Raw genomic sequence first — 14585 nt, 5'->3', positions numbered from 1 at the left:
TTTACTTACCAAATTACGAACTAAATAAAACGACCTTAGTTTGCGGTATTTCCCAAGTTTGTGATTGCAGCAATGAGCGCGATTCCTTACGGATCCACGAATTGCTATTATTACGTAAGTAGGAAAGGAACAACACGGTTACTCTAATGTTAAGTAAGTAATACTCTACTTATGCTTTATAATAACTAGAGGATGCCCGCGACTTCGTCTGCGTGGATTTAGGTTTTTAAAGATCCCGTGGGAACTGTTCGATTTTCCGGGATAAAAAGTTGCCTATATCAATTACAGGGACGCAAGCTACCTCAGTACCAAATTTCATACAAATTGGTTAAGCGGATGGGTTTTTAGGAATCCCGTGGGAACTCTTTGATTTTCCGGAATAAAAAATAGCCTATGTCCGTCCCCGGGATATAGGCTAACCACAGGGTTAGCCACCAAATTTCGTCAGAATCGGTTAAACTGTTGGGCCGTGAAAATATAGCAGACAGACAGACACACTTTCGCATTAATAATATTAATATGGATGGATATATTAGGACTGCAAAGGTTCCGCGGCTTTGTTTTCAACTTTTCAAATTGGATAAACGTGTAAATTAGAAAAAGTATAAATGATTTTTCTATTATTTAATTTATATAGAAGAGAAATATTTGTATTGTGTTCAAACCACCTCATTAACCATCTCATTGGATCCATAGGAAGTAAGGCTGGCAGTAAGCTTAGCCAGCATAATATCCGTCTCGGATATATTTTAATTATAGATATTTCTCCGGCAGAAATCTGGGCACTTGATCTCGAATAATAATATCAGGTTTGTATGTTTGCATTTTTAAATATATGTAATATTTATCTTCATATCATTATTTTCATTCATATGAATAATAAATAATAAATATTCCTAAATACATACTTCTGGGATATTTGTCGATATGGTCGTATAAATTGGCATAGATAAGGCTCAAGTTTTAATATTTATATTTCATAATTTATATTTTAATAAAGTTATACTGCAGTTATTTTAGAAATGTTTGAAAAATTAAGCTTGAATGCAGCCGACCTCTTATATTTATTTCACACAAAGAATAACTTATTATGATATATTGTAGGTACGTATGGTTAGGTCTTATACAAATAATAAGTAATTAAAATTTTATAACGATTCTTGTGATCAATATAAGTACATATAAAAGATCAATGGCAGAGGGTTCCTCCAATCTTATAACAATCCAAGAGGTCAAAATTCGTGATTCTGCCATATAAATGGGAATTATTTGGCAAGACTGATAAGGCCATTACTTGCGTTGTTTATAGCCGAGAACATCCTACCAGTAAAGGCTTGGAAAGACACAATAAGCCCCGGCAGCGTGTCCATCTCGGCTCTTAGAACTCGTAATATTCGCATGTACAAGCCGCGTTGCTTCCTGCACCGTCCGCATCGCGCTTTTCAGAGTGGTGCACATCATAATCTTTATGACAAATTGTAAAGTACACACTACTGTGTGTACGGACGTTCTGCAAAGTTGCTGCCATCGCGTCGTGTCTAGCCAGGTCTGAAACTATGCGGAGAGGAGAGAGCAAATCCCATCGAAACACGCAAACCTTGTCGCATCGAGCGTCAGCCTCGAGGACGAATCAAATATATAGCATCCGCATTGCCTTGGCGTGATATCAAATACGTTCTAAGTAGTTGTTAAAAGTGTTTTGTTACATCAAAGTTACTAATTGCTATTAAGATTTCTCTTTTCACCCATTGCATCAAACAACGTCTTTCTGCGTTACTAAAATCCTTCAGTCACAGTTTCTGAAATAATCGACTAAGACAGTCGATTATTACAGAATGTCTAGATGATATCCATGATTTGGTCAGCGTGGATTTAATTTTAAAAAACCTCGCGGGAACTCTATAATTTTCGTTAGTTCAAGGTCTATACCTACCTACACTATCTCCTTAACCAAATCCGTTCAGTCATTGTAGGAGTAACAAACATTTAAACATCCAAACTTGCATTTGGATGTTTAATTAATAACAAGTGTAAATTAAAAAATTTCAACACCCCCGACAAATCATTTTCAAATAAATAATTATGTATATCTAGGCAACGTCCATCTTGACAGCTTGACTTTTGTCAATTGACACTTGAATATTATGAACCTAAGGGTTATCTAACCTTCTTTTCTACAAGAAAACTAGAAAATAGCTGATAACTTTTAAACGGCTGAACCAATTTTTTTGGATTATAGCTAAGAACACTCTCGATCAAGCCACCTTTCAAACAAAAAAAAGTAAATTAAAATCGGTTCATTCGTTTAGGCGCTACGATGCCACAGACAGATACACAGATACACAGATACACAGATACACAGATACACAGACACATAGATACACACGTCAAACTTATAACACCCCTCTTTTTGGGTCGGGGGTTAAAAATAGACTAGAACGTAAATCTTAAAATACCAGGAAATAGACGTTCGAAATGCTTTGTACAAAATATGTACGCACAATACGCGTAAAATGTCATTTTGACATATTGAATTGTTCGGGAAGTGTGAGTTGTTACTCCATTCGACATGACACACCTCACTAGAAATAAATCAATCTCGCACCAAGTTTGTTTGAATTCGTTTTTTGTAGCTTTCCTGTTTCATATTGAGTTTTTCACCAAACAACAAAGTAGATAAAACATTTACGTTTCAAAGGATTTATTCAAAAAAAAATGACTGTACCGAATAAACCATTGAGTCATTTTAATTTTTTTGACACTTTTCCATTAATTAGTGAGAACCATAGATGATGCCCTTCACCCGCGTGAATTTTCTAAAAATCCTGTGAGAACTTTTAGATTTCCCGGGACAAAAAATTTCTATGTCCATCTCCGGGATGCCAGCTATCTCGGTACCAAACTTCATCAAAATAGTTCAAACGGATTGGCCGTGAAAATCTAGCTCACAGACAGACAGACCGACAGACATATTTACTTTCGCATTTATAATATGAGTATGGAAGTGAAGCTATATAGTAGGTATTTGCCAAAGAGTAGCATTTCCCCGCGACTTAGTCCACAATTGGGCTTTAGGTTTTCATAAATCTCTTTGGAAAAAAAAGCTACGAGGATTCCAAACGCACACTGATCTGAGAAAAAGCCCACAAACTCAAACAGACATCGAAATCCTTTCTTTGTTGAGTGTATTTTCGAACGAATATCGAAATCCTTCCTTAGTGAGGGACCTTATAAGAGATTTCAATGTTTGTTCAAATTTTTTGTGGGATTTTTCTTCGACATACTTAACGTATACGTTAGATCGGAAACATATAATATATTATACAAAATGTAAAGTATATATTTCCGGATTTTGTAACTCACCGTATATTTTTTTTATTAGGTAACCCAGTACAATGTACAACGCAGAGAGAGAATATGGAGATTACCTAAATGACATACCTAGTATATTACCAAAACACAATGCACTCAGAGTAATGCAATGTTGAATACAAGCGCACATTAGTTTAAATCTCCTAAATATATTATACAGAAAGCAAGCAGAAAGATATACCAGATGCCTTGAAACCATCTTGAAACTAACATATTAATTGAATAACTATAATAATTCTTTTCGCATTAATTGTAGAAATTTAGATGGAAATATTTATTCACGCTGTTTTGCGTTCTTATTTTCTACCTTTTTCAAAGGGACTCAATTAGGAGAATAATAATTTTTGTAGTTTTTTACACCTAAAGGAATTGACAATTTTACATCCGCAGTTTAAAATTGACCAGTTAACTGATTTTTAACCCCCGACCCAAAAAGAGGGGTGTTATAAGTTTGACGTACGTATCTGTGTATCTGTCTGTGGCATCGTAGCTCCTAAACTAATGAACCGATTTTAATTTAGTTTTTTTTTGTTTGAAAGATGGCTTGATTGAGATTGTTCTTAGCTATAATCCAAGAAAATCGGTTCAGCCGTTTGAAAGTTATGAGCTCTTTTCAAGTTATACCTACTGTAACCTTCACTTGTCGGGGGTGTTATAAATTTTTAATTTACACATGTTAGATATTGTTTACGTTTTTTTTTACAGCATTTTTCTTGATTTTCTTAGGATTATTTCATCATCTGGGACTTCCTAAAAATTACATACTTACTTGGAAACCTATTAGTTTTTCTAATAAATTACCAGCTTCCGTAGATGTCAAGTACTTTCCGCTACATTTACAAAGATTTGTAGAGGTAATGCCTCGATCTATATTGAAATTCTCCTTTGTGTAATTCTCAAGGGCTTTTCGGACTGTATTGCGAAGCACCAATACAGACGCGGTATTACCAAACCACTATTATTAAGTTGCAATTGTATTCCACTAATAAAGTCCAATGAGTATTTTTATTAATAAACTAGCTGATGCCCGCGACTTCGTCCGCGTGGAATTAGGTTTTTCAAAATCCCGTGGGAACTCTTTGGTTTTCCGGGATAAAAAGTAGCCTATGTGCTAATCCAGAATATTATCTATCTCCATTCTGAATTTCAGCCAAATTCGTCCAGTAGTTTTTGCGTGAAGGAGTAACAAACATACACACACACACACACACACATACAAACTTTCGCCTTTATAATATTAGTGTGATAAAAAGCCTAATCACAGCTTTAGGTTGGTTATTAATGTACCAGAAAATTTTATAAAAATATATATTTATATGAGTTTTCATTCTTTAACAAATAAGTCAGTCGCCAACAAAATTATATCTAGGGGCGGAAAAAGCTCCCTATAACATGTAATATGTAACTTTCTCCTAGAGATCAAATCATATAATTTTCTCATTTACAAATTACCTATATCTAGTGCATAGGTATACCGTATCAGTGAATTTGCACTCGACGAGTTCGAACGATTTTCACTTTACAAACGACGTAAATGTTTTCCAGATCAACAGATTCACGAGGCACAAAGAACGGATGATCATTTGTTGCTTTAAGTTGAATCCATTTCATCTCCTGTACAAACTGTAAACACTCGTGGAATGTGGAACGGTGAAGTTCATTTCTTTTCTTTTAAATAGAAAGGTAATTGAGTCAATTAAAAAAGGTAAGGTCGAAATGGAGATAATCAGGACATGTCTAAAGGACCACAGGTCGATGGACCAGCTTGCAACTAGAATGGAGACCACATACCCGAAGAAAAAACGATGGAACAAAACCATCCCGTCGATCCGACGTCATCGACCTTGCGAGAAAAACTTAGAAAAGGCTCGCCCAACACCGGGAAGAATGGCGTGCACGTGAGGAGGCCTATGTCCAACAATGAATAAATAAGGGCTGACAACGATGAAGAAGAAAAATTGAGTCAAACGAAACAATTATTAATCTAGGAGTAACGCGTACTATTGTGATTTCAAAGATGGAACAATTTCGAACGAGAGCACTTATATAATGACGCTACTTAAGGAAAAAAGCTACTGGAGTTAAGTAATGCTACTTAGAAAATTATATTAAATAAGCTAAGCTGATTCGTAGTTTCATTCTGAGAAGCATTTTATTTTACTCTATTGTTTATATTACTTTTCAAAGCTATCACTACTCATATAATAAATGCTATAATGCGTTTGTTTTTGTTTGCCCTTCAATCACGAAGCAACGGAGCAACAGATTTTTGATAAATCCACGCGGACGAAATCGCACGCGTCAGCTAGTTTTCTGTATACCTATCAGCCTTCTATAGGTACATCAAATTATATCATATTTAACAAAGAGCAAAATCAGATGGTAAATACTTTGTATCCAAACTTATTATATCCTGAATAGTCAGAAAATTAACAAGGCCTTTAGAGATATCGTGAAAATGCTACTCGTAGTTCGAAGATAATAATAATATGGCTCCGTAAACGACTTCAATATGTACCTACCTACTACGTACTTAAATGTAAGATAGCGAACGGTTATCTTACCCTTCCTTAGGAATACGAAATGAGGATTGGTGCAGCAGCGGAAAGTAATTACCTATTTGAATCCTGAAAATTCTAAGATAGGTAGGTACGATTTCATTTGATTGCCATTGTAATTTATTCCACTTGCTGTAATAACGATTTTGACGATCTAAAAGGATGTTTGCAATTAATTAATTAAAGTTTTGGTGATTAGTGTAGCTAAGGGATTTTGATAAGTTGATTTTGAAAACTTATAGCTCCTATGTTTTTCAAAGTCCTAAATAATGTTGCAGTGTATAGACAAGATAAACGGGGACATGAAGTTTCATCCTAATTGTCAACCGACTAGTGATTCCCTGCGATGTCGTTTGTCCATCAAGTATCCATCGGTGCGAGGTCGCCATCCCAGCTTCTTGGGACCCCAAAGCCTTCAGGTTTTCGAACTAGGTATGTGCGAGAACTTCACCTTCGCAATCCACCGTTGTTGGTTACTCTGGTTTCCTACGGATCTCCTCATTTCTGATATCATATAGAGAAATTGCAAGCAAAGCTCTTCCCATCGCTTTCTGACTGACTTTGAGCTTTCTTATGAAACCCATACCATCAGTTATTTCCGAAGCCATTCATCAGATCTTCGCTAAATTTACACGACATTAACCTAAGAATCACAAATCAATTAGTCGTGAACCAATTTGCATTTATATTCTTTTAGTAGTTTCATGGTGATAAGCGCACAGATAGACATAATTAAATTAAAATTCACTATTTTGGGCTACGATGATACTGACTGCTCCTATTAAACTTTTTTAAATATATATATATTTTCATGTGCACAAATTGTCCTACTCTTGATGACTGTTCACATAAATTTATTCTTTACAATTTTTTCGCCATAATCCTCAAACTGCTTCTTTTGTATCCAAAGTTTTTTGGCATCCGACAATCCTGCAAACGTGGCTCCACCCAACCATGCCACAGCATATGGCTCGGACGACGTTAAAATTGTAACAGATTTCTTAATCTTATTCTGTATTTCCATCTGTAATCGCCCATTTATCCCCGGCACGGTGGACATGCCTCCACAGCTTACAATAGCATTATAAAGTTCCAGTCTCAACTCTTCATCACATTTTGAGGCTGCCGTGACTACCGCATCTTGCAATGATATGCGTTTTTTTCCATTATCGTCTAATAGATCCGGTTGAAATATCAGTTCCGCAGCCATGAATGCCTCATTGCTCACATCAATTTCTTCACCACTTGGTAACTTGTATATTTTTTTATGTATCGACATAGCAGAGTTAGGAGTAGCATATAAATATTGCTTTTTTATATCCTCAATGTCTTCGAATGAAAGATGTATTTCTAAAAGGTCACGCTGTCCCAGAGATTTCTTTAAATATTTTGATACTTGGGAACCAGCGATCCCTGTTTGTACATGTGCATACTTGACCATACCACCTTCGAAAATTGGTACTATGTCAGTAGTATCATAACCAATGTCTACGCAGATGCCTGTAGTTGTGCCAGTTCCATACATTGATAGCACAGGTTGTGGCTGTATACAAAGTGCAGGGCAGTTAAGCGTCTCAAAAAAAACTTCACAGCATTTTATTCTGCAAAAAAATCTTAAATTATTATTATTTTCTATGAGCGAAGTAAATAAACCTAGACAAAAATTAAACGCCTGCATGTTGTTACTAAAAGCAACGAATAAGTACTAGAGAAACTGTATAGATACTTAATTAATTATTTACTATTAGGGATTTGACAGTTCTATATTTTCAATGAGCAATTCTGCACACATCTTTACACACGACACATATGCATTCATGTGTCGTGTGTAAAGATTTCAATTCCTAGTCTGCATTATAAATAAAGCCACTGTGCTAAATTTTAGTATTCTAGGTCCAAGAGTTTGGGCTGAGCGTTGATGAGTGAATCAGTGAGTCCGAAGTTTTCTTTTAATATATATTTAGAATTTTGAAAACCTAATTCCACGTGGACGAAGTCGCGGGCATCTTCTAGTTTATAACAAATAGGTGCCTACTTTTCTTCCATGGTTGACGTTGCCCCACAAGCCAATATAACAGCACGATCTTCCGGTGCGACTTTTAGCTCTCGATAGAACAAATTGTGCCATATCCTTTCCATGTTATCCCAATGCTCTATATTGCCTCGTACTACAGGATGGTTTACTTCCAGATCCATGACCTTCGCTGCGGCTTCATCACCGATGTATACATCATAATATTCACGGCCATAGCCCCCCTTTAAGTTGTTGGGTCGTCCAACGAGTGTACGGAACATGGAAACTGGGTGGTTGTCGCATGCAAATCCCGCTTTGATGTTAAAACTGCCATTATCAATCACAACAGCTGGTTTTTCGAAAGACATGTAAATAATTATGTACTCGTAAATTATTATTTTTAATTTTTTTCAGCTTAATGCTTACTTCTAAAGCACTTCGCTAATTTTAATTAATTTTAATAATAATTTATAAAATAGGTAATCAACAAGACAAAGTAGTCACCAATATTGTTAGCCCCAGATCAAAATGTATTTTTGATATTTAAAGTTTTGGATCCATTAATTTACATAGACGTAAAAATCATAAAAATCATCCAAATTGACGTACTTATTCTTCTACTGATTGTCACAAGATTGTCACAATTGTTTATACTTAGGCCTCATTCGTACGAGAGCTTTTTTAACGACCGTTAAAAAAGCGTTCAAAATAAAAGTAAATAAAGCTTATTTAGATTTTTATCAAAAAAGGCAGACCTCACATCTTATATGTCTTTTCCCCAACTTTCCCCGTATTTATAGAAGCTTTTATAGAACCTCCAACCTCCTGATTAGGAGGTGGACGTCTTAACCGGTAGGCTGTCTATTCGTTGCTGTGTAATTGTTAATCATTGTAAAGATTAGCTATCGTATTATTTAACTACTTTTAGAAAGGCAGACATGTGCTAAACTTAAACTCTGTAAGTAGGCACGTGGTGAAGGGGTCCTTTAAAATAAATAATAGAAATACCTAGCTGTAAATACTTGCCAAATAGATAGTTATATAGAACTTCAGCGTAGTATGCATTCATGTAGAATATCTCGTGGTATGTAAAAAAACATCTGCGTAGTTAATAATGTTTTATTAGGCATCATACTAAGTTTACATCCTTAACCAATACATGCCGGCTCTGAGCCTGTTATAGTCTGGTAAAGTCTCGGTAGGACCAATAGCAGCAAGGACGGGGCACTTGTCATATATATATTTATGACCCAAATTCTTAATTTCTTTGTGCGATAAGTTATTTATATCATTAAAAAGGTCACCCAAAGATTTCCAGTTAGGTTTGTGTAATAATTGTAGCCCAATGTCATAACAGGAACGTATTACACCAGCTCTGTTGTTCGCCAATTTAAGTTTGGCCACATTTATTGCTCGCTGGACATCACTTTTACTAATTGTGGTGCACATTTGCATCCATTGATCTTGTATGTTATAGATCATATCATCTAACCCAATCCTCTTCCCAATGAAATATATTCCCCACAGACCTGTGTCTTGGTATGCTATATAAAATGATTCGAACTTCTCACAAAGCTTAGAAGTAGCAACAGCTCGAGCTAACGGAGAACCATGTCTGTCAGTCCCACCTTGTGTTCGTTCCCACGATCCTGTCAAACAGCTTGCTACAAAAAGTGGTAAATATTCCGAGCTATCATACCCTGGCACTTCAACGGCGAGAGCAACATGAGCATAGGGCATTGAATCATCGCGGTAAATAATCGAGGATCCTGTAAAACGTTTCGGCGCATAGTCTGCAGCACACTCGGAAACACATGGCGACAGATTACCAAGACGATTATTAATTTCGCACATGTTCGATAAATGTGATGTACAACCGCTCGAAACGAAGAGAAGTCTATGGGGATGGTAATTTTTTTCAATATAATCACATAATGTGTTCCGATCAAACGTCAATCTGATACTGCTTGGACCAATAACACTTTGGGCTAGAGGTGTACCTTGAAAAGCAGTTTGGTTTAAATAATCGAAAACTACAGATTTAGGATTTTTATCCTCGTCAAGCGCTTCTGAATAAACGTATTCTTTCTGAAGCTCGATATCTGAGTCGCATAACTGAAGATCTATTAAAAGTTTTATTAGGATATTGACACATTCTGGGGCGTGTTCCGCGGAACTTATGGCTGTAAACACCTGGTATTCTCTAGTAGTTAAAGCAGTCAGTTTCGTACCACTGCTGCTGATATATTCTTGCAAATTGGATTTAGACAAAGTGTTGAAGCCTTGATAGGCCATGTGCTCTATGAAATGAGTAATGCCATTATTGCAAGCATTCTCGAATCTTGACCCTGTTTTAACGAAAAGCGAAGTGCAGGCCAAAGGTGAGTCAGTTTCTTGAGTCGCAACTCGTATTCCATTTGTTAGATTCGCGACATGAACTTGTGAAGTAAATAGTTGACCATGTAGAGTGGTAAAATATCGATTTATATTGATACCTTTTATTGATGAATACACTAAGGACTTGAACATGTTTTGCAAATCTTGAATATAAAATCTTATACTCTCAGACCAGTACTGGATTCTTATTTCAGTTAAATACAAGTCAAAAAGTATGTAATCACTACGTAATACAAGTTTCACAAATTCTTTACAATTTTCTATGACATTAAATATGAGGATCATGAATTTGTCATAGAGATAATATATTTGTGAATTTGTACTTCATTTGACAAGACAAGATTAATGATTAAAAGACACTTTGATTAGATATAAGGACTCCTTATATTATCTAATCAAAGGCAGGATAATTGAATTTGAAGTGATACCTATTTAGTACTTTTGTCATGCTTTTGTCAGACTGAAATAACATTGCCTCTGTGAATACTGCTCCCTGCTCCGAAATTACAGGAATTACTTTATCGTACAAAGTAAAATGCTGAAAAAAATCTGGAATCCATTTAGAAATTGCTTTCGGCACCATACGTCATGTAATTCAAATTCTTATTTTATAAGAAACTTTCCAGAAACACGATGTTCTATGCTCTGTAATGGCCTTACCATCGCAACGGAAGAACGGCAAAGTTCCAATGTATGCATCGGTTTTTATATTGGTAGTGGTTCTCGGTACGAGAATGAGAAAACTAACGGTTTTACGCATTTTTTTGAGCATGTTGCTTTCAAGGGTACCAGACAAAGAGCAAAGGCAGCACTTGAAAGCGATATATCAAACACGGGAGCAAAATTCAAATGCTTTACAAATCGTGAAATTACGGTCTATTACGTAGAATGCCTAGCACGAGATTTACTCTGCGTAACAGATATTTTGTTTGATTGTGTCTTCAACAATGCGTTTGTTAACGATGAAGTAGAATTTCAAAAGAATGTAGTATACCAAGAAATGTTGAAACACGATGTTTCTACAGTGAATGTATTGTATGATTATTTACATTCCACAGCTTATCAAGGCACTCCACTAGCACAGACCGTTATGGGGCCAAGTAAAAATCTATTCAGTTTAAATTGTGCCAATTTAAATAATTTTGTATCTAAAATGTTTATCCCACAACAAACTGTTTTGGTCGCTGTTGGTGGCATAAAACATGAGTCTATAGTAAGTTTAGGTGAAAAGTATTTGAGCCATACAGTGAATGCAGAGCCCATCGATCTTGGTCCGAAGAGATATACGGGTTCTGAGATCGTTTACAGGAATGATTCTCTACTATTAGCTCATTTGGCGATTGCTGTAGAAGGACCAGCGTACACTCATGATGACAGACTTATAATGGATCTGGTTACCTCATTCTTAGGAGGGTGGGATGCGTCTCAACCGGGTGGTATAAATCATGGAACACGTTTAGCCCACTTCGGATCTGCTGGCGGTCTATGTGAAGCATATAAAGCCTTCAATTTTCACTATAGAGACACTGGATTATGCGGCATTGAGTTTATATCACCAAGGCTCGAAACAGATGACATGGTACTGACTATTCAACAGCAATTGATGAGATTATGCCATATGATAACTGATGGTGAGTTAGTGAAAGCAAAGAATGAACTTAAGTCCAAAATACTAAACAAAGTTCAAACCACCACTGGCGCTTTTCACGATATTGGTCAATATATCTTTAGAGCTGGATATCGACCATCCATTTATGAGCAAATGAATGCAATTGATAATATAACGGCAGATACGTTTAAAAGCATATGTTACAAATATTTCTATGACAAATGCCCAGTAATTGCAGGTATAGGATCGACAGAAGGGTTGTTGCAGTATTCAAGAACCAGAGGTTGGATGTATTGGTTACGAGTCTAACCATTATTTAATTAATATTCAAGCAACAAAATAATCTGTAACTTTGGCTGCAAACAAATAAAAGCTATTTTCTCAAAATTTTTTGTTATTAATTTTAATTATTTGTTGTCAGTTTTGCATAAATTTTTAGTGGATTATTTTTTAAGGTACTACGTATACCTTTTTGTAAGGCAATACGTATGCCCTTAGGAAGATCTGAGATAGAGGACGGATCTCCTTAAAGGGTGGTTAATCACTCGTGATTGGTTCAATACTTTAGTAAACTGTTTCTATTTAACCGTTTAGACACAGAACACGAAATATGCTGACATGAAACGGTACGCAGAAAGCCAAATTTGCATAATGCCATGTACGCGAAATGCCAAATTGCTTACCGCTAAAGTGCAAGTACGCAAAATACCAAAACACTTCTCAGCCCAATCCGTCGAGTAGTTTTTGCGTGAAGGAGTAACAAACATACACACAGTAATTCGAACTTGGCTTCGATACACGACCGTGTGTCTTGATTACTAAATTGAGGTCAATTTAATCTAGCTATATTTTAATACAGAGTAACTGCACAGGGAAATAATAAAAAGCCATGGATATAAAATTATAATTTATTATTTTGAATAGAGCTAAATTAAAAAATATCAATAATTCATGAGTATAAACGAGTATAAAGTTTTCGATAAGACAATGTTTCGAAGATCGAAACTTTGGAATGTACAGACGTGATTACCGATCTGAAATAGATTTTTTATAATAAAACAAAAATAGTCATGTAATTATTATGAGAACTAATTAAGTGTTTAGCATAGCAGTCTTTCGTATTATTTTTAGCATAAGAAATTCAAAATAGAACTTATGCAATATATCATTTTTCAGCGTTGAAATTATTCGGCGTGATGACGTGGCGAAAGATTTTCGGCTATATTTATATACAAATCGGCTAAACCGTTCTCCAATAGATACTGTTTATATATTCAATTTAATAGAAAGCACATAATTAGATCTCAACACGATCATAAATAAAATTGTACAACATACGTAATAAAAAAAATACGTAATAAAAAAAGGCTTAAGATACACAATATGTGTATTTTTGTGATGACTTTTAAATCCTGTGTTTGAAACGCTTGTTTTAGGACTGTCTCAGTTTTCAATTACAGAAAATTCTAAAAACAAATCCGAAATCAGCATCCAGTCCAGTACAAAAAATACTGTGCTTGCGGTTCGTGCGATAAGGTTAATAATTGTTACACAATCGTAATTTACATTTTAACAAAATCAACAAAAAGTCTAGAAATAAAGATGACAAAATTTACTAGGTACAGATCGGTAAAAATCACAAGAGATTTGTTCGCAAATTGATTATTGATCTCAAAATAAAGAAAAATAAAGAATCATTTCTTTTCATTTCAAAAATCCTATAAAATATAAAATCACAACAGTAGAGAGCATTGTATTTGAGATTATGAATAAAATAAAGAAAAATACAAATTAGAAAAATCAGTATTGAATCATACAACCGATAACAAATTGTACGTACTCAGTTACAAGTTCATTATAATACACGAGAAAATAAAAAACTAATCAGAAAATCTGAAATATGATAAATGCAGTTTTGTTAAGGTCGGTTATTAGAAATTTGATAACACGAATTTATTAACAAGCGATTAAATGCACAATGCATTAGCAACCACATTGCTATTAACACTGATATTATTCTATTTCTTCCAACTTTGCTTTATTTGAACTATCTCAATTGATAACATCGAAGGAGCTTAAAGCTTATTATTATTATTGATTATTTGTTTACTTGTCGGACAACTTGTTTTTCGGATTTCATGATAATAATATTTAGATTAAAAAATATTATAACTTCTTGGCCTTTGGCCTCTATACAGGAAAGGTCCTGTCCTAATAAATGTAGAGATATGACAACTGAAGCACTTCCTGCGCTTAAAAAAAAATATCACTAGATTTCGTGACATTTTAGTCAAAACAGTTTACAAGAAAAACTCAATTATATTGAATTTGGTTACGCTAAGGGCCGGCACACATATGGCGGAGCGCAGCGCAGAGCATGCCCGCGAAGTTTTCTAATCGCATGACACATTACGCGAATTGATTTTAGATATTATTTCAATGAGGACACGATAATATTTTGACTGTGAAAAATGCTCTGCGCTGCGCTCCGCCATATTTGCGCCGGCCCTTATAGTATGTTTTGATTTATTTCATTAATTTGTGTAATATTACAATCCAAAACGGAATATACGAAATTCTAATTAAATCCGGTCCAAGTTAAGATGAAAAAGTCAGAAAACTTATCAGAAAAGTC

General features: G+C 35.1%; 3 protein-coding genes across 3 annotated transcripts; 1 reads left to right on the top strand and 2 right to left on the bottom strand.

The window, feature by feature from the left end:
• Positions 1 to 5728: 5728 nt before the first annotated feature.
• On the bottom strand, positions 5729 to 8539 carry LOC123880084 (actin-1-like). The gene is made up of 2 exons (XM_045927991.1): positions 7966 to 8539; positions 5729 to 7531 (listed from the first exon to the last, which is right to left on the bottom strand). Exons 1-2 carry the CDS (start codon positions 8310 to 8312, stop codon positions 6775 to 6777), a joined length of 1104 nt encoding a protein of 367 aa, XP_045783947.1. The 5' UTR covers positions 8313 to 8539; the 3' UTR covers positions 5729 to 6774.
• A 536-nt stretch (positions 8540 to 9075) lies between these two features.
• On the bottom strand, positions 9076 to 10640 carry LOC123880079 (cytochrome b-c1 complex subunit 1, mitochondrial-like). Its single transcript, XM_045927980.1, has one exon. It carries the CDS (start codon positions 10624 to 10626, stop codon positions 9085 to 9087), a length of 1542 nt encoding a protein of 513 aa, XP_045783936.1. The 5' UTR covers positions 10627 to 10640; the 3' UTR covers positions 9076 to 9084.
• A 145-nt stretch (positions 10641 to 10785) lies between these two features.
• LOC123880080 (cytochrome b-c1 complex subunit 1, mitochondrial-like) lies at positions 10786 to 12331 on the top strand. Its single transcript, XM_045927981.1, has one exon. It carries the CDS (start codon positions 10877 to 10879, stop codon positions 12257 to 12259), a length of 1383 nt encoding a protein of 460 aa, XP_045783937.1. The 5' UTR covers positions 10786 to 10876; the 3' UTR covers positions 12260 to 12331.
• Positions 12332 to 14585: the final 2254 nt, after the last annotated feature.

The sequence above is a fragment of the Maniola jurtina genome, chromosome Z (genome assembly GCF_905333055.1).
Source record: "Maniola jurtina chromosome Z, ilManJurt1.1, whole genome shotgun sequence".
NCBI lineage: Eukaryota > Metazoa > Arthropoda > Insecta > Lepidoptera > Nymphalidae > Maniola > Maniola jurtina.
This window is presented reverse-complemented; position numbering and strand designations above follow the sequence as displayed.